This window comes from Eucyclogobius newberryi, unplaced genomic scaffold (genome assembly GCF_026437365.1).
Source record: "Eucyclogobius newberryi isolate DKJ021-1_F unplaced genomic scaffold, fEucNew1.0.hap1 SCAF_12, whole genome shotgun sequence".
NCBI lineage: Eukaryota > Metazoa > Chordata > Actinopteri > Gobiiformes > Gobiidae > Eucyclogobius > Eucyclogobius newberryi.
In genome coordinates, this window is record NW_027315746.1 from 6,959,015 (window position 1) to 6,979,283 (window position 20,269).

General features: G+C 45.1%; 1 protein-coding gene across 1 annotated transcript in view; it reads left to right on the forward strand.

The window, feature by feature from the left end:
• The window catches only part of piezo2b (piezo-type mechanosensitive ion channel component 2b), a 181,959-nt gene that overhangs the window by 36,769 nt on the left and 124,921 nt on the right, over positions 1 to 20,269 (forward strand). Inside the window, exon 4 of the mRNA XM_072440697.1 lies at positions 13,495 to 13,537. Within this exon, the coding sequence (XP_072296798.1) occupies positions 13,495 to 13,537 (43 nt within the window). The remainder of the gene's footprint in view (positions 1 to 13,494; positions 13,538 to 20,269) is intronic.

Consider the following 20,269-nt stretch of genomic DNA (forward strand, 5'->3'; position numbering starts at 1 on the left):
TTTATTTCTCTTTTTGAGTCAGTTTCATAGTCATTATAAACCAGGGCTATTTGAAGTTTCCCGAGGGCCAGACATGTTAGAGGGCCAAGGCCTCTGGGCCGGAGGTGGACCACACACCACTACTGTAATTTGGGTCGCACAAAATATCCCCAACAACTGTTAATTATAAACTGATAAATTGAGTCAACACAATACTACTGATAGATTAGGTCTGAACCGGGACCAACCCTGAATTAAACTAAAGCAGAATTAAACAGTGCTGCTGTAAATAAGAGTGTTTACTTTGCCACTATTACTATTATTATTACTATTATTATTTGTCTTATGTTATCTTATTTTTATTTTATTTATTTATTCCCTCCATTCCTTATTAAGAATATGAGAGGTTTTGTCTTTAGGAGTTTTGTTTATAAGAGTGTTTTTTTTAAAGCTTTCTATAAATTATCTGTTCTCCTACTTCTGTACCTACTTTGTGGTGCAACACTGAAATTTCCCCATTGTGTGGACAAATAAAGGCTATCTTATCTTATCTCTGACTAAATCCGGCCAAACCCGGTCTAAACTAGCGCTAACCCAGAAATAAATCAGTAAACAACATTTTCTGTTTGGAAGAAACGTCGTGAGCCGGATTAGATCACGTGGCGGGCCTGATTTTGCCCCCGGGCCTGATGTTGAATAACCCTGTTACAGACGATACACGTACTACAAATGCAATATTATCTTCTTCTGCTGTATTTCTCTGACCTGTAATTCCTTTTACTTTCACTGATTTCAAGCTGTAACATGTGAAATACTGAGGCTAATGTGACACAGACGTCCCGGAAGTCCGAACGCAGGATTTACATTTATTTACGTTCGTGTCGGTGTAATAAATGAGACTTCTCTGGATGCACGGAGGACCGGGCAGAATCGATGTTTCGCCGGAGCGTTCTTTACAGCGCCGCGGGGAAAGCGAACGTGTCGGCCCCGGCAACAGACGGCAGCGGGGATGGTTTCAATTAGCGCAGAAACATTCTCGGGACGTAAACTTCTGGAGAAGCGGAAACAGCTGCTGCTAATAAACGCTAACATTGTCCAGACGGTTTATTTAGTCACACCTTCCAGCGTCTGAGCCCGAGCGAGAGTCAGAGGGGTTAAAACCATGTGCAGCGCGGCAGCTAACGACTGTGTTAGCGCTGCAGCTAACGACTGTGTCAGCGACGGCAGCTAACGACTGTGTTAGCGCTGCACCTAACGACTGTGTCAGCGACGGCAGCTAACGACTGTGTTAGCGCTGCAGCTAACGACTGTGTCAGTGACGCAGATAACGACTGTGTTAGTGCTGCAGCTAACGACTGTGTCAGTGACCCAGCTAACGACTGTGTCAGTGACGCAGCTAACGACTGTATCAGCAACGCAGCTAACGACTGTGTCAGCGACGCAGCTAACGACTGTGTTAGTGCTACAGCTAACGACTGTGTCAGTGACGCAGCTAATGACTGTGTTAGTGCTACAGCTAACGACTGTGTCAGTGACGCAGCTAACGACTGTGTTAGTGCTACAGCTAACGACTGTGTCAGTGACGCAGCAAACGACTGTGTCAGTGACGCAGCTAACGACTGTGTCAGCGACGCAGCTAACGACTGTGTCAGCAACGCAGCTAACGACTGTGTCAGCGACGCAGCTAACGACTGTGTTAGTGCTACAGCTAACGACTGTGTCAGTGACGCAGCTAACGACTGTGTTAGTGCTACAGCTAACGACTGTGTCAGTGACGCAGCTAACGACTGTGTTAGTGCTACAGCTAACGACTGTGTCAGTGACGCAGCTAACGACTGTGTCAGCAACGCAGCTAAGGACTGTGTCAGCAACGCAGCTAACGACTGTGTCAGCGACGCAGCTAACGACTGTGTCAGTGCTACAGCTAACGACTGTGTCAGTGACGCAGCTAACGACTGTGTTAGTGCTACAGCTAACGACTGTGTCAGTGACGCAGCTAACGACTGTGTTAGTGCTACAGCTAACGACTGTGTTAGTGCTACAGCTAACGACTGTGTCAGTGACGCAGCTAACGACTGTGTTAGTGCTACAGCTAACAACTGTGTCAGTGACGCAGCAAACGACTGTGTCAGCGACGCAGCTAACGACTGTGTCAGCAACGCAGCTAACGACTGTGTTAGTGCTACAGCTAACGATTGTGTCAGCGACGCAGCAAACGACTGTGTCAGCGACGCAGCTAACGACTGTGTCAGCGACGCAGCTAACGACTGTGTCAGCGACGCAGCTAACGACTGTGTCAGTGACGCAGCTAACGACTGTGTTAGCGACTGCATTTACATTCGCCCGATGATTATTACTGTTTCAAATTGAGGTTTTTAAATACATTGCTACCAGATGAAAGTTTAAAAAAAATATTGTGACTTAAGGGTTCTGGAAAGAGAATATTTAATTTATTATTACAATTTGTGATTATTATTTCAGTAGTCGACGAGGCAGCAGTTGTTTTTTCAATAAGTCGACAAGTCAAATAATTATTACTGTTGCAAATTTAGGTTTTTAAATGCATTTTTTGACCAGATTAAGGTTAAAAAAAGATTGTGACTGAAGCGTTCTGGAAAGAGAATATTTAATTTATTATTACAATGTATTATTTTTCTTTCTTGTTGTTTTGATTTTCTTTGTTCTGAAAGATCTTTTGTTCTGTGTAGAGTCTGTCGATTTCACATAACAATTAATAAAATAGTTAACGATTATTTTAGGAATCGATTTAGTCCTAGTCGTTTTGATTCTATAACATTTTTGTTTTCTTTGTACTTTAAATGATTATTGCAACTTATTAGTATTTACTATTTCACTTTAAAGAAGAAATGAATGGTGATGGTCTGGTAGTGATTTGTTGAGCCGATACCGATATTCGATACATGTGCGATAACCGATATGTGCTGAAGTTATTGTAAAGTTCACAGATTAACTTTCCACGTTTGTAAAAAATAATGACAAAATCTATTTATCTGGGATATAAAACATTTTCTGCCACGATTGCGTGAACATACAAATGTTTTTAGTGTAATTGGCCATGTTTTTTACTCATTTATTTGTTCAAAAAGCCAAATCTGTCGCACAAACAGAGACTGGGGCAGAGCAGAACGAAACATCTGTGCCAAATATCAGCTAAGTTTCCAGTATTGGACCAATACCGTTCAAGAAACCCCCGATATCACCCATAATCGATATATATACCATTGCTAGAAATGAGCCTCCGTCAAATTAAAATAAAGCACGACACAACTTTCGTTCAGCTGTAAAAGTTTTGTCGATTAAGCCTCAAAAATCTATTCAAATTACCTACGTTTTCTCTGCCCAAACCTGGAAAAGTATTTTATCACCGTTAATAGTTTGCTTCACGATCAAATAAACGATATTAACTACAGTAGACCTTCATTTCAATTTTTTTCAAAGTCTGTTCAAAAATGTGAAAAGCCGAGATGTTTGGAACGTGAACGACAGCCTCCAACTTTAGTCCAAATAAATGATGAGATGAACGTTATCGCCGTGACCTCTGACCTGGACATGGCTCAACCAAAACAAAGTAGATCAGATATGACAGGAAGATAAAGTATGAGAACAGTGACCAAATATGGAAGTGCATCACCTGATTTTAGTTCCAAGAGTCAAGGATTTGAGGATTTTGTTTGATTGTTCTATTGTTCATATAAGGACTGCCATTTTGCCTCTGTGCGGCTTCAATTTGATTATGAATTTCCCCTTTACGCAACAGGTTTTTAGTTATTTAAACGTATCTGGGAGCGTACAAGGAAAAGTAACAGTGTTTGAGCCTGGAACGGCATGGACACATTTAGTTTTATTACAATTATGGCAGCACGATAATGGAAATGATTGCGATTTGGCTGTTGATTCGATTGGAAACACAACTTTTTCCCTCTTTTAATACATTTCCTGACGAGTTATGTGTATTTTTAAGCATCGCGGTAGCATTTAGCTTAGCAGTTAGCATTCTTGGATGACTGTGCGGATTTGGGCCGTTCGATCACTTTATTCTTCCCCATGTGTTCATATCTTTAGTTTGACACAATATTTATAATAAAGTCTGCGTTTTCTCTTGTACCCTATTTTCCGGATTAGGAGTCGCACCAGCTAAAAACATATATAAATCTCACTGGAGTATAAGTATAAGTCACATTTTTGGGGGAAATGTATTTGATAAAATCCAAGACCAAGAACAGACATTTCCTCTGTAAATGCAGTGTAAAATAATAACAGATGAGAGAACATGGTGAATAGGTGTACGTATGCTAACGCTAACACCTTCAGCTACATGACGTATGCTAACGCTAACACCTTCAGCTACATGACGTATGCTAACGCTAACACCTTCAGCTACATGAGGCACAGACAGAACTGTGGTAAGTGTCTGGTATGTTAACGTAACATATGAACAGTTATTCAGATAACTATAGCATAAAGAACATGCTAACAAGTTTACCAAAGCATCAGTTTTACCCCAAATCACTAAATCCATTGAATTCTTCTTCCTCTGTGTCACTTCTAAACAACTTCACAAACTCCAGAGGAAGAGGAAGTGCAGATTCTTCTTCTGTGTCGCTTAGAGCCTAGAGCGCCCTCTTGTGGTTGTCAGTGTGAAATGTATAATAATGAATAATATCACATATAAGTCGCTCTGGAGTATAAGTCGCACCCCGGCCAAAACTACAAAAAAAAGGTGCTACTTATAGTCCGGAAAATACGGTAGTTGTTGAGCAGTGACAGAGCAGCTCTTCTACATTGAAATGAACGGATTGCTTTGCGCGCAGAGGTCCGCTAGTGCGTTTAATATATTCTTTCCTTTTAAAGCAGCTGTCAAACGCTTAATAAACCAAACAACAGCAACAAAACCAAGACTAAATCAAGGCAAACTCCGACTGAATGTGTAAAATCCTGATTAAAATCGACCTTTTTCCACATTTCCATTTTAAAACCAGTGCATTTCTGTCAGATAGAGAACCTCGGCGTTATATAGTTACTTTTGTGATATATTGTGCGGCTTTAATTACATCTCTCACGGCGCAAATTCGCTCTCTTTTCTAAATGAACTCGTCTGAGCTCGCACGTAAACAAAGGAAATGAAGCACGTCTCGCGGCGGCTTTGGTGCGTTTGGTGTTTTCGCGTAACAATAGCCTCCTTCACAGTCGGGCAGAGTCCTCCCTCCAGACAACTCCGTTTCCTCTGACCACTGGCTCCAAATATAGAAGCCACTGGGCAGGAAAAGGGCAACAAAAGCCAACGTGTTGACGCATCGATAATCGGACAATAGATGATCGCAATAACTACATTTCAGTTATTTGAGAAGCAAAATGAAGCCGTTTTAATTCAAGCTACACTCTAAGATTTAATGTCAAGTGCCTTTTAATTTGACTTTTAATGTGTGTTTATGTGGTGTTGAAAATTAGCAATGGCGTCACAAGATGGATTTGCCGAATGTCCTGCCTGCTCTTCCCCTCATTTCACACCGTACGATCCTGTCCGATAAAGACTATGGTCCAGAAAAGTACTGCAGAGAAGCTCCTGATAAGTTAAACCCCGGCAGCATTGAAGGACGGGTCAAATGCAGACGGCAAAGGAGTTTTCGCAGTTACAGTTAACCTCTGACTCAAACATCAGCTGATTTTAAAAACACAAATAGTTGTATAGTATTTTGAGGACATGAGACTTGGGACTCGACTTGGACTATAAAAAATCCAAGTGTCGTTAAAACTTACAGTGGTTAATTGCAAGAACAAACTGGAACATTTTCCTCCCAAGTCTCTGTTTGTGAGTAAACAGAAAATTTACCAAAAATCATGTAAATCGCAAACAAATGTATTAAGTAATTTGGTATAGAGTATAAAGTACAAAAGTATTGGTAGAAAGTAACTAATTGATACCGAAACTAGTATCAAAACTAGACTATTGACAGTGAAAACAAAAAACGAAATTCGACTTTTCTTGATTCGTTTTTGAGCAGCTTTGATCCACATTGGAATAAAACCACATGAAAAGATTTAAAAAAACAAATAAAGAAATGGCTGACGTAAAACTCACCCACGACCAAAGACATTTTAATGGACGTACGGAAAATGGAAAGAATCCCATTCGGACTCAATTTGGAACTGGACAAATGTAACGGACATTGGACCAGGCGGGACCACTTTGATGTATCAAGATTTGACTTAATTTAGTTTCATTCAAGTTTAGAGAGTCAAAAAAGTTGTTTCTTTGTGTAAATTCGGCATAAACTTTGACTGGAATGTGTGTTTCCCTGGTGTGATGTCACTTCCTGTCATTTTCCACAGATTTTTCAACAGTTTCTCCACAAATACCTGCTCGATTGGTGTAAAACTATAACATATATGTACAACAGATATAAATACACCAAATAAAGTCAGAATTAGAATATCGTCATACGCCCCCTTTAAACCCATGATTTAACTCTCTTTTCTGCCGTTGCCCAGACACATCTTTTACAATCCCGATTAAATATCCAGTTGACAAATACAAACTTGTCTCGACTAAAGACCTGGACGGCTGAATTGACTTGAACTCGAGCCCGAGACTCGTTTAGAACTACAGCTGTTTCTCAAGTAAAAGTCTCCAAACATCATAAAACTGGTTTGAGACGGTTTGAAAGTCTCATCACTGTCATTCCTCTGCTCTGAGTCAAAGAGCGGAAACAGACTCTCCAAACGCCCAACAGATAACACGCCTCAACAAACAAGTCAACTTCAACCAAATCAACCTCAGTGGACTACAGAAAACTTGGTTAATTATCAAGGTTTTTATAAATCTGTATACCGTATTTTCTGGACTATAAGTCGCACCAGCCAAAAAATGCATAATAGAGAAGAAAAAAACATATATAAGTCGCACTGGAGTATGAAATGCAGTTGCAAGTGTGAAAATAACAAATAATATCACATATAAGTCGCTCCGGAGTATAAGTATAAGTATAAATATAAGTATAAGTCGCACCCCGGCCAAAACTATTAAAAAAGGTGCGACTTATAGTCCAGAAAATACGGTATAATTATCTGTAAAGCAAGTTACATTCTCAAAAACAAAATAAAAACACTTTAATCTGAAAGAATTAATGAAAAATGAGCACACAAAAATATGACTTCATCTAATAATGGACATCATGATTTGACTCGCTGACAGTTCTCGTCGCCGTTGCTCGATAACGTCTCGTTTTCCTCGGAAACAGAACACAGCCTCACCAAAGTTCTCTCTGACAGTGGAAGAATGTGTGGTGGAGTCAGCGATGGTCTGGAGGGTCAAGAACACTCCTCTTTGGACGGGAGCGGCGTGACCCAGTGAGCGGCGTTCTCTCCTTTCAAAGTCTTTGCTTTTCCAAAGAACCGTTTTTATTGCTAGAATCTCGGGCTCTGGTTTGTTTACACAGATGTGGCTTTTGTAGAAAACGGACGTGGAATTGTGCTGAGGAAGATTTACAGAGTTCTACTGAATCTGTTCAAATGTGTCAACCTAAAGCACAGGACTCCAGATAGGTACTCCACATAGGTACTCCAGCCAGGTACTCCAGCCAGGTACTCCAGTGAGGTAGTCCAGCCAGGTACTCCAGTGAGGTAGTCCAGCCAGGTACTCCAGTTAGGTACTCCAGCCAGGTACTCCAGCCAGGTACTCCAGCCAGGTACTCCAGTGAGGTACTCCAGCCAGGTACTCCAGTTAGGTACTCCAGCCAGGTACTCCAGCCAGGTACTCCAGCCAGGTACTCCAGCCAGGTACTCCAGTGAGGTACTCCAGCCAGGTACTCCAGTGAGGTACTCCAGCCAGGTACTCCAGTGAGGTACTCCAGCCAGGTACTCCAGCAAGGTACTCCAACCCGGTACTCCAGTGAGGTACTCCAGCCAGGTACTCCAGCCAGGTACTCCTCCTGACCTGACCCCAGTCACTGCTGTGGGGCCAAAGCGACAGAATAAAGAACAAAACAGGAGCGTTCTTGAAGAAAGTTCATACTTTGCTGTCGTCCTTTAGTCCTTAGGTCGTTTAATCCGTTGACGGTGTCTTAAGCTGGCGAGGTGTGGCCCGAGCAACGCGTCTCGCCAGTGGTTATTTGCGGCGCTCCTAATGTCTGTGCGGTCAATGCAATCCCAAGAGCGTAAATCGCACAGTTCCGACGGGTTTAAATTGCACGATTGTGGCTTGAGATGAACTTTACGGCAGCCAATCAGAGCAGCCAGACTTCAGCACTGACACTGTAGAAGTAACGAAGGGCAAAGGTTTTCTTTTACTCTCGCGTGCGCAGTGACTCCGACCGGGTCCTATACCTGCAGTAAGTACGGCGCCCTCGTGTGGCCGTTACAAGCAGGATTTAAACCACACGCGTGTCGTAGTTTTGTTTATTTTTGTTGTTGTTAAGTGTGTGCTGCATACTTTGTGTCACCTCAAAATGTTATAATCCTCTTGTGCGGCAGGACTTAGTCAACACCATCTTTATTTTAACTAATTATATTATTGGAATGATCAAAACGTGTACAGTATATGCACTATAGAAGAAAGGAGAATCCACAGAGGTTTTGCTCAGGTTTTTTTTGGAGTGATTGTATAGTTTAGTCTGCCTTATCACTTATGAAGATACTTTACTTTACTAGTACTTCTCTGTATACCGTATTTTCCGGAGTATAAGTCGCACCAGCCCAAAAATGCATAATAGAGAAGAAAAAAACATATATAAGTTGCACTGGAGTATGAAATGCAGTTGCAAGTGTGAAAATAACAAATAATATCACATATAAGTCGCTCCGGAGTATAAGTATATAAGTATAAATATAAGTATAAGTCGCACCCCGGCCTAAACTATGAAAAAACGTGCGACTTATAGTCTGGAAAATACGTTACTTAGTAGTATTTGTGAAGAACACTTTTCCCAGCGCTACACCTCCTGTTGGTCACTTCATCGACGCACTGGGCATTTCTTTAGTCATTCAAGAATGTTTTTAGACGAGAGATTATTGTATTTGATTGACTTTATTGTTTTTGTTGTGACCTTTTTGTTTCTTTGCATTTGATCAGTGCCATTCTGTCAGGAGCGAAGTGCACTGAGCCACATTTCAATCTGTTTCAACCGTGAAATGCACTATTCTTCTACTTAAGGCGTCTAAATAGAGTCCAGATGACTATAACTGAATCTTTTCATACAATAATAATAAACAAATGAATAAAATTAATGAAATAAATAAATAAAATAAATAAAATACATAAAATACATAAAATACATAAAAATGAAATACATAAAATAAATACATAAAATACATAAAATAATAAATTGTTGATAATAAAATGAAAATATATTAATTAATATTCCTGCACTTTTTTACAGTCCATTCAGGTTTTGTGCAGTACTTGAAAGACATACTTGATGCCTGGTTGAAATTCATTTTTGTCAACACCCCCAGCCCTGCATCCATACACTGTTATGGATGTCCACTGATGATGAAATAGTGCCTTGAATTGTGCTGAAAATATCCCGGAGTCTCGCTCTGCTACTGCCGGCTGATTTATGTCCTTATAAAGTCCGACACAGGTACGACTTTTCTTCTGCTCGGCCCAAATCCTCGACCCTCCGTCACCTCGGGCCGCTCTCCGTTTAATCCACAGTCTATAATCCCCCCGTGTCGTGCCCCCGTGCTCGGGCTCGACTGGCCCCGTTTTACCTCGTTCTGGGGAAGTTTGAAGGCGTGGAGTGCTCAAGTTTAGGCCATTTGTCTCGAGTAGAGACGTCAAGATTATCAGGTTAATCCATAACCGCAACATGGCCGATAGTTCAAAGTGACGTACGACAGGTTTTTACGGTAGATGCACTTTAAAGCTACTGTTTAGCCGTGAAAATGCACATGTTTAGTTCTGCTTTATGGTTCATATCGCTGACAAAAACGACAAAAACTGGCGCAGAGTTCAATGTATTTTTTCTGTCAGCATAAATACACAAAAGTGAGTATTTTGTATTTATTCAGATGGTGGCTCTATTATTCGATCGTGCCATCGTCGTCAGTTGAAAGGACTCGAAGCCACAAGATTAATATGACAATTTTGTGTAGCCAATTCCCAACAAATAACGTCTGAAATTGTGGCGTCGTTCATTTCGAGTATTTGCCGTTTAGAAGAGCGAGTATGTCTGCGTGTACGTCTGCGTGTGCGTCTGCGTGTGCGTCTGCGTGTACGTCTGCGCGTACGTGTGCGTCTGTGTGTACGTCTGCGTGTGCGTCTGCGTGTACGTCTGCTTGTACGTCTGCGTGTGCGTCTGCGTGTGCGTCTGCGTGTGCGTCTGCGTGTGCGTCTGCGTGTACGTCTGCGTGTACGTCTGCGTGTGCGTGTACGTCTGCGTGTGCGTCTGCGTGTACGTCTGCGTGTGCGTCTGCGTGTACGTCTGCGTGTACGTCTGCGTGTGCGTGTACGTCTGCGTGTGCGTCTGCGTGTGCGTCTGCGTGTACGTCTGCGTGTACATCTGCGTGTACGTCTGCGTGTACGTCTGCGTGTACGTCTGCGTGTACGTCTGCGTGTGCGTCTGCGTGTACGTCTGCGTGTACGTCTGCGTGTATGCTCGCCACCACACGTACCATACAGCTTTATCTTTGTCTTCCTGAAACAAAAGCGCCGCACATCTGTCTCTCCTGAGTTCAATACCCGGAAACCGCAGCACTGCACCCGCGAGACGCACACTCGTACAAACATACGCGCAAATACGGGCGTGGCCATCGTTGTCATTGTGTTCAAAGGAAACGGTCGGTTGTCCGCAGACGATTTCTATAAAGTCGCACGAATGCATTGTTTTCGCTCTTGTCGTGTCGAGCGCTTCTTATTTTTCCTGCTGTCAAAAGTATACTCCAAAAGGTATCCATCCACTGTTTCCACCGCAGGAGTTTGACGTCCCGGGTATTTGTTGGAAAGTCCAGTGTGTACAGTATGAACATGTTTCGAAACGCGTGGTAACGATGAGCTACTTGGCCATTTATCGGTCCGTCCCGCAAGAAGTATTTGACGAGGCGTTTTCAAAATACCGCTGGAATTAATGAAAGAGTGCGACCTGGAGATGTGAACCCGGAGACATTGCGGTTGTGCATTCAAGGTTTCACAATCGAGGTGTTTTCAAAATACCACAGTGCATTTTTCCAACACAAATCTTTCCAAAACTCAACACTTTAAATATCCAAAAGTAGATTTTTTTTACTGTAAAATTGGGAAAATTCTACGATATTAACCTAAATATTCAACATTTGGATGTGACACAGACTGAAACTGAATGTTCTGAGCCTCATTAAAAGTGCGGTGGCTCCTCAAAATATTTCCTCTGTAAAGTTCAGATTATATGTTTTCATAAAAATGTCATTCAAAGGTTTATAACGATCACTGTTGCTAGAATTTTCTTTTTGGTGCAATAAAAATAGCCGCAATTAAATAAACACATTTTATTGTCATATTGTTGTAGGGGAATGGAGATGGACATTCCACGGCCAGATAACAGAAAATCTCTCTTTGAACATTGGGGGGGGGTTTCGTTCTCCCTCTCTCCCTCACCGCAGGGAGCTGCTGTGACTTTTGTGATAACAGACCTTCTCCCCAGTGACTTTCAGGAGGACGCCCCAATGAAAACCATGTTTTATGTGATTATGCCATGAATGTTCGTCTGAATCAACTCCATACACCGCATGTTTCACCTTGTGTTACGTATTTTTCCACTGTTTAAGGTTTATATTCCCAATGCTTTAACTCGAGTGCCCATCACAGGTGAAAGAAGATGTAAAATGTATCTACCTCAAGAAATAATGTGCACAAACTGCCCAAAAAGTGTTTAACGTGTAAATGTTAAAACAGGGTTTAAACGTTTTGCCATTATTTACGTTACTCCAGCTTTATTTTCTCGGCCAGGAAAGGTTAAACGGGAAGTCTGCGCAGTAGCGCCCGCCCCTTTAGCTCCCAGCATGCCCTGCGGGCCAGGTATCAAAAGGACGCTCCAAGCTAGAAACTCTCTCTTCTCTTCTCATCCCCTTTGTGTTCAAGCCTTTTGTCTTTTCTCTTGGAAGCCGTGTCCACGGACGAGCCTTTCACTTTTTCCTTTGTCTCAACAAAAATCCATCCGTCACGTGGTCGACAAGGCCACGCCAGCCCTGGACTCTGAAACCACCTGAAACCACCTGGAACCACCTGGAACTAAGCTTAAGCGCTAAACCGGACAGAGACTATCTTTGCTACTTCGTTTCTCTTCCTTTTTGAAGTAATCTACGCCGTTTACGTGGATCAGCGCTACGTTCTCCTCTGAGTAAAGGCCGCGTAAGGAGTTAACATGCCGCTAAAGCGCTCTACCGCGAAGGAACTCCCGGACATCGCCTCCGTTGCCACCGGCGCCAAGGACCGTACAGCACGCCGTTGCCGCCGCCGCTTCAAGGACGTCGCAGCACACCGCTCCATGCGACCCCTCGCTCCACGGCCGCCGCCCGCTTCAAGGACCTCGCAGCACACCCCCTGCCTTCGCCGCCACACCGCTCCACGCGACGCCTCGCTACGGACCTCGTCCGCGGACAAGGACCAGCCGGACCGAGTCTCTACAAACCGTAAGCCGAGTTCAGTGTGCGGTTCTTTGTGGCGTGATTTGGGTAGAGCTCAGCTGTTCCTCCTCCCTTTAGCTTCTCACTTACCCTCTCTTTTGATATAGATTAGCATAGACACGTTTGATTATCAAAGGCAAAACCCTGGTTTAACATTATCTGCATGAAATTTACTGTCAAATCTGATATAACATCACCTGTGATTTACCTGTGCACATTTCTGCTCCGGTGTTTTTGATTGCCCTTTGGATAAATTAACTACACAAAAGAGTTATTGACTTGTTTGTTTGAATAGACTATGTATAAGTCCCTGAATCGTGAAACACCCTTCAGACCTTTTTAACGAGCGCGATTAAGGACCGTATCTTAGCTCTTTGGGTTTTACCCTGGTGCCCCGTCTTGTCTCGTTTCTGCTAAGAAATCTCCCTTAATCATAAACTGAATACCTGTAGTTTGAGACCCTACATTGTGGAACATTCCAGGCAAAATAATGCGCAGTTGATCCACAAATATTTATTAGAGCTTAATTCTCTCCCTCTACGTTTTGAAATGAAGCCCAATATTTAAAATTCTCATCGCTTATGACAAACTTATAGCAAAGTCGTGTATTAATTCATCCTTTCATTGACTTTAAGGTGTTTTTTGTGTAATAATTGTGTATTCTTTGTGCAGTAAATGTAAATTATGTCGAGTTTTCGTTCTCTTCTTGTACAAACCTTCTCACGCTGTCAGGAATCATACCGTTTTGGGAGTGTTATTTTAATACACTGGCGCTCATATTTAATGGCCTCAATAAATATTTTACTGCAGTGGAAATGTCCACTTGGGGCGCCGGCGCTTCTGTTTGTGATTTGTCAGATTTCATAAACGTGTTAAATTTTGGCGTCTGTGTTCCAGGCTCGTCGTGGGAAAAGTCCATCAGACAGATCGGCTTCGAGAGGTGAGTGTCTCGCTCTGGTGGGCGTGGCTTTGAACTGTGGGGGCGTGGCCATGCGCTCAGAGGCGATGGCGGTGTTAAGACGAGGAATGAGACTCTCTTCTCTCTGTCCATCCTTCTCTCCACTGTCCTCTTCTCTCTCTGTCTTCTTCCTCATTTCTCTCTTTCTTGCTCACTCCTCACACCTTTTCTCTCTTTCTCTCTCTCTTCTCCTGGGTTTCTCTCTCTTTCGCTTCTCTACCCTTTCTCTCCCTTCTCCCTCTTTTTGCTCTCTTTCTCTGATCATCCCTCTCCTTTCATCTCTGTCACTCTTCTCCTTCGTTCCCATTCTCTTCTCTTTCCTCTTTCTCTCTTCTGTTATTTCCTCTCTCCACTCTCTCTCCCCCCTCCCTCTCTCCCCCTCTTCCCCCCTCTCTCTCCCCCTCTCTCCCCCCTCTCCCTCCACCATCCCTCCCTCCCCTCTCTCTCCCCTCTTTCTCTCTCCCCATCCCTCCCCCTCTCTCCCCCTCTCTCTCTCCCCCTCTCTCTCCCCCATCCCTCCCTCCCCCTCTCTCCCCCATCTCTCTCCCCCCTCTCTCTCCCCCCTCCCCCCCTCCCTCCCCCTCTCTCTCCCCCTCTCTCTCCTCTCTCTCTCCCCCCTCTCTCTCCCCTATCCCTCCCTCCCCCATCCCTCCCTCCCCCTCTCTCTCCCCCTCTCTCTCCCCCCTCTCTCTCCCCCATCCCTCCCTCTCTCCCCTCTCTCTCCCCCCCTCCCTCCCCCTCTCTCTCCCCCTCTCTCTCCTCTCTCTCTCCCCCTCTCTCTCCCCCCTCTCTCTCCCCTCTCTCTCCCCCATCCCTCCCCCCTCCCTCCCCCTCTCTCTCCCCCTCTCTCTCCCCCATCCCTCCCTCTCTTTCCCCCTCTCTCTCCCCCTCTCTCCCTCCCTCTCTCTCTCTCCCCCTCTCTCTCCTCTCTCTCTCCTCTCTCTCTCCCCCTCTCTCTCCCCCCTCTCTCTCCCCTCTCTCTCCCCCATCCCTCCCCCCCTCCCCCTCCCTCCCCCTCTCTCTCCCCCTCTCTCTCCCCCATCCCTCCCTCTCTTTCCCCCTCTCTCTCCCCCTCTCTCCCTCCCTCTCTCTCTCTCCCCCCTCTCTCCCTCCCTCTCTCTCTCTCCCCCCTCTCTCTCTCCTCTCTCTCCTCTCTCCCCCTCTCTTTCTCCTCTCACTCCCCTCCCTCCCCTCTCTCTCTCCTCTCTCCCCCTCCCTCTCCCCCCTCCCCCCCTCTCACATGATCATATTAGCTGTGGTCTGATGCCATACGGGAATGCCCGCTGCTCGCTGCTCGCTGCTCGCCCTGTGCATTTTCCAGTACTCAGCCTCGGGCCGAGCAGGGAACTGTAAGTGGCGGAAGTCGAGCCGTAAACATTTTACCCTTTCGGCTTTTACCTTTTTGTCCGTGTTAAGCCGCGTTAGTTGTTTACGGATGTTTGTGGACGTCTCGTTGCGCAGCTGCCGTGGCGTCAGATAAACCATCACGGACGTCGAGGCGTTATTCCCGACTCGCCCAAATATTTATCCTACTCTGCGCTGTGTGTATCCGTGCGTTTCAGAGTGATGAAACATAAAGAGCCGTTGCCGTGGAAATGAACAATTCAGAACCAAATGAATGTCCCAGAATCCTCAAAATGCTGAGTCTAAAACAGGAACATTGTGGGGGAAAAGACTTGTGCTTGTGTGTCGCCTTGATATCGATATCAACGCTACATAAAACTGAAACTCGCCATGAGGTCGTTTTACAGTCGTTGGCTTGATTACGATGTTCTCGCCGTTTCTCGTGTTGTTTCTTTGCCACGACGCGACATGACGCACTAATCCTTCATCCTCGGGGTCGTTATGGGCGTTCGTCCGCAAACTTTTCGCGTTCGCAGTCGTTCCCCTCCGTCGGCCGTAGTTCGGGGGCCGCTGCGACTTCTGAAGGCGCTCGACAGCATTATGAAACCGCAACTCAATTTAGGAGCAGTCGGATTTTTCTGATACATTTAAAACACGTCCAGGAGCGATCGAGACGTTTGAGAAAAAGACCGAAACGAACAAAAATGAATGACAGAAACGAAAACGAGAATCCCGAGCGAGAACAGGTTTGTAGACGTTTAAACGACAGAATTAGCGGGTTTTATACGTTAGCGATTATGGCTGGGAATCACATGGTCTCGCACGGTCCGATGCGATACACGATGCACGGCTCACGATGCGATTATATCACGATTTTGCGATACGTGCGATAATCGATACATCGCTCATGATATTCTACGATATATATCACTATTTTTGAAAGGACCCGATACATTTTAACAACATTTTTCTATCAAACTCAAATAAAAACTCAGAAATTCACTCATTTTACTCATCAAAACAGTCAAAATGTCAAATGTTTTGCGTAAAAACAAGTTTCCTTTCTTTAAACGAGCAGCAAAATTGTAGTGCCGTCGCAAAATTGTTCAGGAAATCATATTAAAAATGCAATATATCGATACTGCAGCCCACGATATCGATACTGTATCACCCAATGTGTTGTGAAGCCCATCGACGCTTGTGTTTCGCATGCTTTGTCCGCACATAGATCACATCAGGGTGGCTGTTTTACGGCTGCGTTTGAAAGGAATATTACTGCTTCTGCCGCGACTTTTATTGAAAGATTACGATTCATAAAAGGCAAAGAGCTGTAAATCAAAACATCTTGTTCTTGAGCCTCGAGGGGACGTAAAAACCCGCCGCTCGATGTCAACACACTTTATTGGATCAGGAAACTCCCATCGACGAGTAGAAAACTGTTCCCGGCGTTTTCTTGTTTTTAACGTACGAAGCTGAACCAGATCAGATCAGACTTAAGTCGTCCAAATGTTTCTGATCTGAACTTTAGGCTTTTGTTTAATGGACCTGACAAATAAAACATCCAAATCTAAAAAAACGTGACTATTAATCGATTATGAAGAGAATCATTGGCTGTTTTACGCATCGTTAGCCGCACTGTACAAACTGTAAAACATACGACAAAACACTGCTGCGCTAATAAATCAAAAATGTCAAAAACAGATTGGAATCTTTCCAATTATACACATTATATGTAAATCGCCTCTTTCTACAAGTCTATAGTTTCTACAAGTCTATAGTTTCTACAAGTCTATTGTTGCCGTATTTCACCTTTATTTCGTTGATAATGTATTTTAAAAGTTTTAAAGAAGCATATTTTCCACCTTTATCTGGTTTAAATTTAAATTGTTTAGTTTTACTTGGACTTCTTACTTTTTCCAAAGCAAAACACATTATTCAATCAACTATTGGCAACTGTGATTATAAAGGCTTTTATTGTTTTCTGCAACACACAAATACACACACACACACACACACACACACACACACACACACATTTTTAATTAAATTCAATTTAAAAAATAAATAAAAAAAAACAAAATAAATTTAAAAATATTTAAAAAATATATAAAAATGAATAAGAAATAAATAAAACAAATAAAAAAATAATTTAAAAATACAAATAAATTTAAAATGCATTTTTAGTGGATTTTTCAATTATCGGGGCGTACGCTTCGATAAATAAACGCTGCGTCCAAACGATGAACAAAGAGGTCACAGGACATGAAAGAAGCTGAGTGAAGATGTGGAAAGTCCCTCAGGTCCAGCGGCGTCGGGCCATAAAGCCAGCGTCTCTCACACATGTGGTCAAGTCTGGGCTCTGGTGTTTACTGCCCGCTCAGAAAAACAACAACAACAACAACAACAACAGAAAACCATCCACTTTGAACTCAAAATTAACCCGAGCGTTCCAAATCCGCAGAATAATGAAACACTTCGGCCGTAAACAAAAATAGACGTTGATTCCGCAAGATTAAAGTAGTTTTTTAAAGGCGGTTACGCATTTTTTATTGTTTTTTTCTCGGTTTAATTGTACACGCAATCATGACACCTCGTAAAAGATTTCCCGTGGGCGGCGAGTGCATCACGCCGAGGGGTTTGAAGTCTGACGTTTACTGCAGTTTTCCCTGTGGTGAATGTAGCGCTCGCCAAAGACATGTCAGCGCCATTCTCTGTTATGTGTATTTACGTGTATTTACGTATATTCTTTATTGGTGCACTATGTAACTGTATGTGGTCGAGGGTCTGACACCTGCTCGTCTCCATGGAGATGTCATTCTCCAGAGTCTGGCATTAATCACACTGCATCTCTCCGATGTCGCATCCCGTGACCCGGAGCCGGAAACGTCACAGCGTCAGTGCAGTTTCACCTTCGCTTTCAGTGAAACCATAAACAGCTCGTAACTTTATCGAAACCTCGCTGCACTTTTAACGCTTCACCTCCGCGTTCTTCTCTCGCCTCGTTCTCGTTCTTCTCTCGCCTCGTTCCTCCCTCGCCTCGTTCTTCTCTCGTTCTCGTTCTTCTCTCGCCTCGTTCTTCTCGCGCCTCGTTCTTCTTCTCTCGCCTCGTTCTTCTCTCGCCTCGTTCTTCTCTCGCCTCGTTCTTCTCTCGCCTCGTTCTTCTCTCGCCTCGTTCTTCTTCTCTCGCCTCGTTCTTCTCTCGCCTCGTTCTTCCCTCGCCGCGTTCTTCTCTCGTTCTTCTCTCGCCTCGTTCTTCTTGCGCCTCGTTCTTCTCGCGCCTCGTTCTTCTCTCGCCTCGTTCTTCTCTCGCCTCGTTCTTCTCTCGCCTCGTTCTTCTCTCGCCTCGTTCTTCTCTCGCCTCGTTCTTTTCTCTCGCCTCGTTCTTCTCTCGCCTCGTTCTTCTCTCGCCGCGTTCTTCTTCTCTCGCCTCGTTCTTCTCTCGCCTCGTTCTTCTCTCGCCGCGTTCTTCTTCTCTCGCCTCGTTCTTCTCTCGCCTCGTTCTTCTCTCGCCTCGTTCTTTTCTCTCGCCTCGTTCTTTTCTCTCGCCTCGTTCTTCTCTCGCCTCGTTCTTCTCTCGCCTCGTTCTTCCCTCGCCGCGTTCTTCTTCTCTCGCCGCGTTCTTCTTCTCTCGCCTCGTTCTTTTCTCTCGCCTCGTTCTTCTCTCGCCGCGTTCTTCTTCTCTCGCCTCGTTCTTCTCTCGCCTCGTTCTTCTCTCGCCTCGTTCTTCTCTCGCCTCGTTCTTTTCTCTCGCCTCGTTCTTCTCTCGCCTCGTTCTTTTCTCTCGCCTCGTTCTTTTCTCTCGCCTCGTTCTTCTCTCGCCTCGTTCTTCTCTCGCCTCGTTCTTCCCTCGCCTCGTTCTTCCCTCGCCTCGTTCTTCTCTCGCCTCGTTCTTCTCTCGCCTCGTTCTTCTTCTCTCGCCTCGTTCTTCTCTCTCGCCGCGTTCTTCTTCTCTCGCCGCGTTCTTCTTCTCTCGCCTCGTTCTTCTCTCGCCTCGTTCTTCTCTCGCCTCGTTCTTCTCTCGCCGCGTTCTTCCCTCGCCGCGTTCTTCCCTCGCCGCGTTCTTCCCTCGCCTCGTTCTTCTCTCTCGCCTCGTTCTTCTCTCGCCTCGTTCTTCCCTCGCCGCGTTCTTCTTCTCTCGCCTCGTTCTTCCCTCGCCGCTTTCTTCTCTCGCCTCGTTCTTCTTCTCTCGCCTCGTTCTTCCCTCGCCGCTTTCTTCTCTCGCCTCGTTCTTCTCTCGCCTCGTTCTTCTCTCGCCGCGTTCTTCTCTCTCGCCTCGTTCTTCTCTCGCCTCATTCTTCTCTCGCCGCGTTCTTCTTCTCTCGCCTCGTTCTTCTCTCGCCTCGTTCTTCTCTCTCACCACGTTCTTCTCTCGCCTCGTTCTTCTCGCGCCTCGTTCTTCTTCTCTCGCCTCGTTCTTCTCTCTCACCACGTTCTTCCCTCGCCGCGTTCTTCTTCTCTCGCCTCGTTCTTTTCTCTCGCCTCGTTCTTCTCTCGCCTCGTTCTTCTCTCGCCTCGTTCTTCTCTCGCCTCGTTCTTCCCTCGCCGCGTTCTTCTTCTCTCGCCTCGTTCTTCTCTCGCCTCGTTCTTCTCTCGCCTCGTTCTTTTCTCTCGCCTCGTTCTTCTCTCGCCTCGTTCTTCTCTCGCCTCGTTCTTCCCTCACCGCGTTCTTCTTCTCTCGCCTCGTTCTTCCCTCGCCGCTTTCTTCTCTCGCCTCGTTCTTCTCTCGCCACGTTCTTCTCTCGCCTCGTTCTTCCCTCGCCTCGTTCTTCCCTCGCCGCGTTCTTCCCTCGCCGCGTTCTCGTTCTTCCCTCGCCGCGTTCTCGTTCTTCTCTCGCCGCGTTCTTCCCTCGCCGCGTTCTCGTTCTTCCCTCGCCGCGTTCTCGTTCTTCCCTCGCCGCGTTCTCGTTCTTCTCTCGCCGCGTTCTTCCCTCGCCGCGTTCTCGTTCTTCTCTCGCCTCGTTCTTCTCTCGCCTCGTTCTCGTTCTTCTCTCGCCTCGTTCTTCTCTCGCCTCGTTCTCGTTCTTCTCTCGCCTCGTTCTTCTCTCGCCTCGTTCTCGTTCTTCTCTCGCCTCGTTCTTCTCTCGCCTCGTTCTCGTTCTTCTCTCGCCTCGTTCTTCTCTGGCCTTTGCTCCCGAGCTGCAGGTTTCAGTCGTAAAAATGTGTTTGTCTCTTTGTTTTGAGTGGAATTTCACCCGCCTCTGCCTAATTGCTCTCTCATTTATAAAAACCTGCGTGTTTCATTACAGGGCGGAACTCTGCGTAAACGCCCGCACGTGTGAAAGAGCCGAGGAAAACTCTGGATTCCCACCGCTTTGTGTGAATGGCCCGTTCACAGGCGCCGCGCACAGAAAACGCCGTAAAAGGGATTCG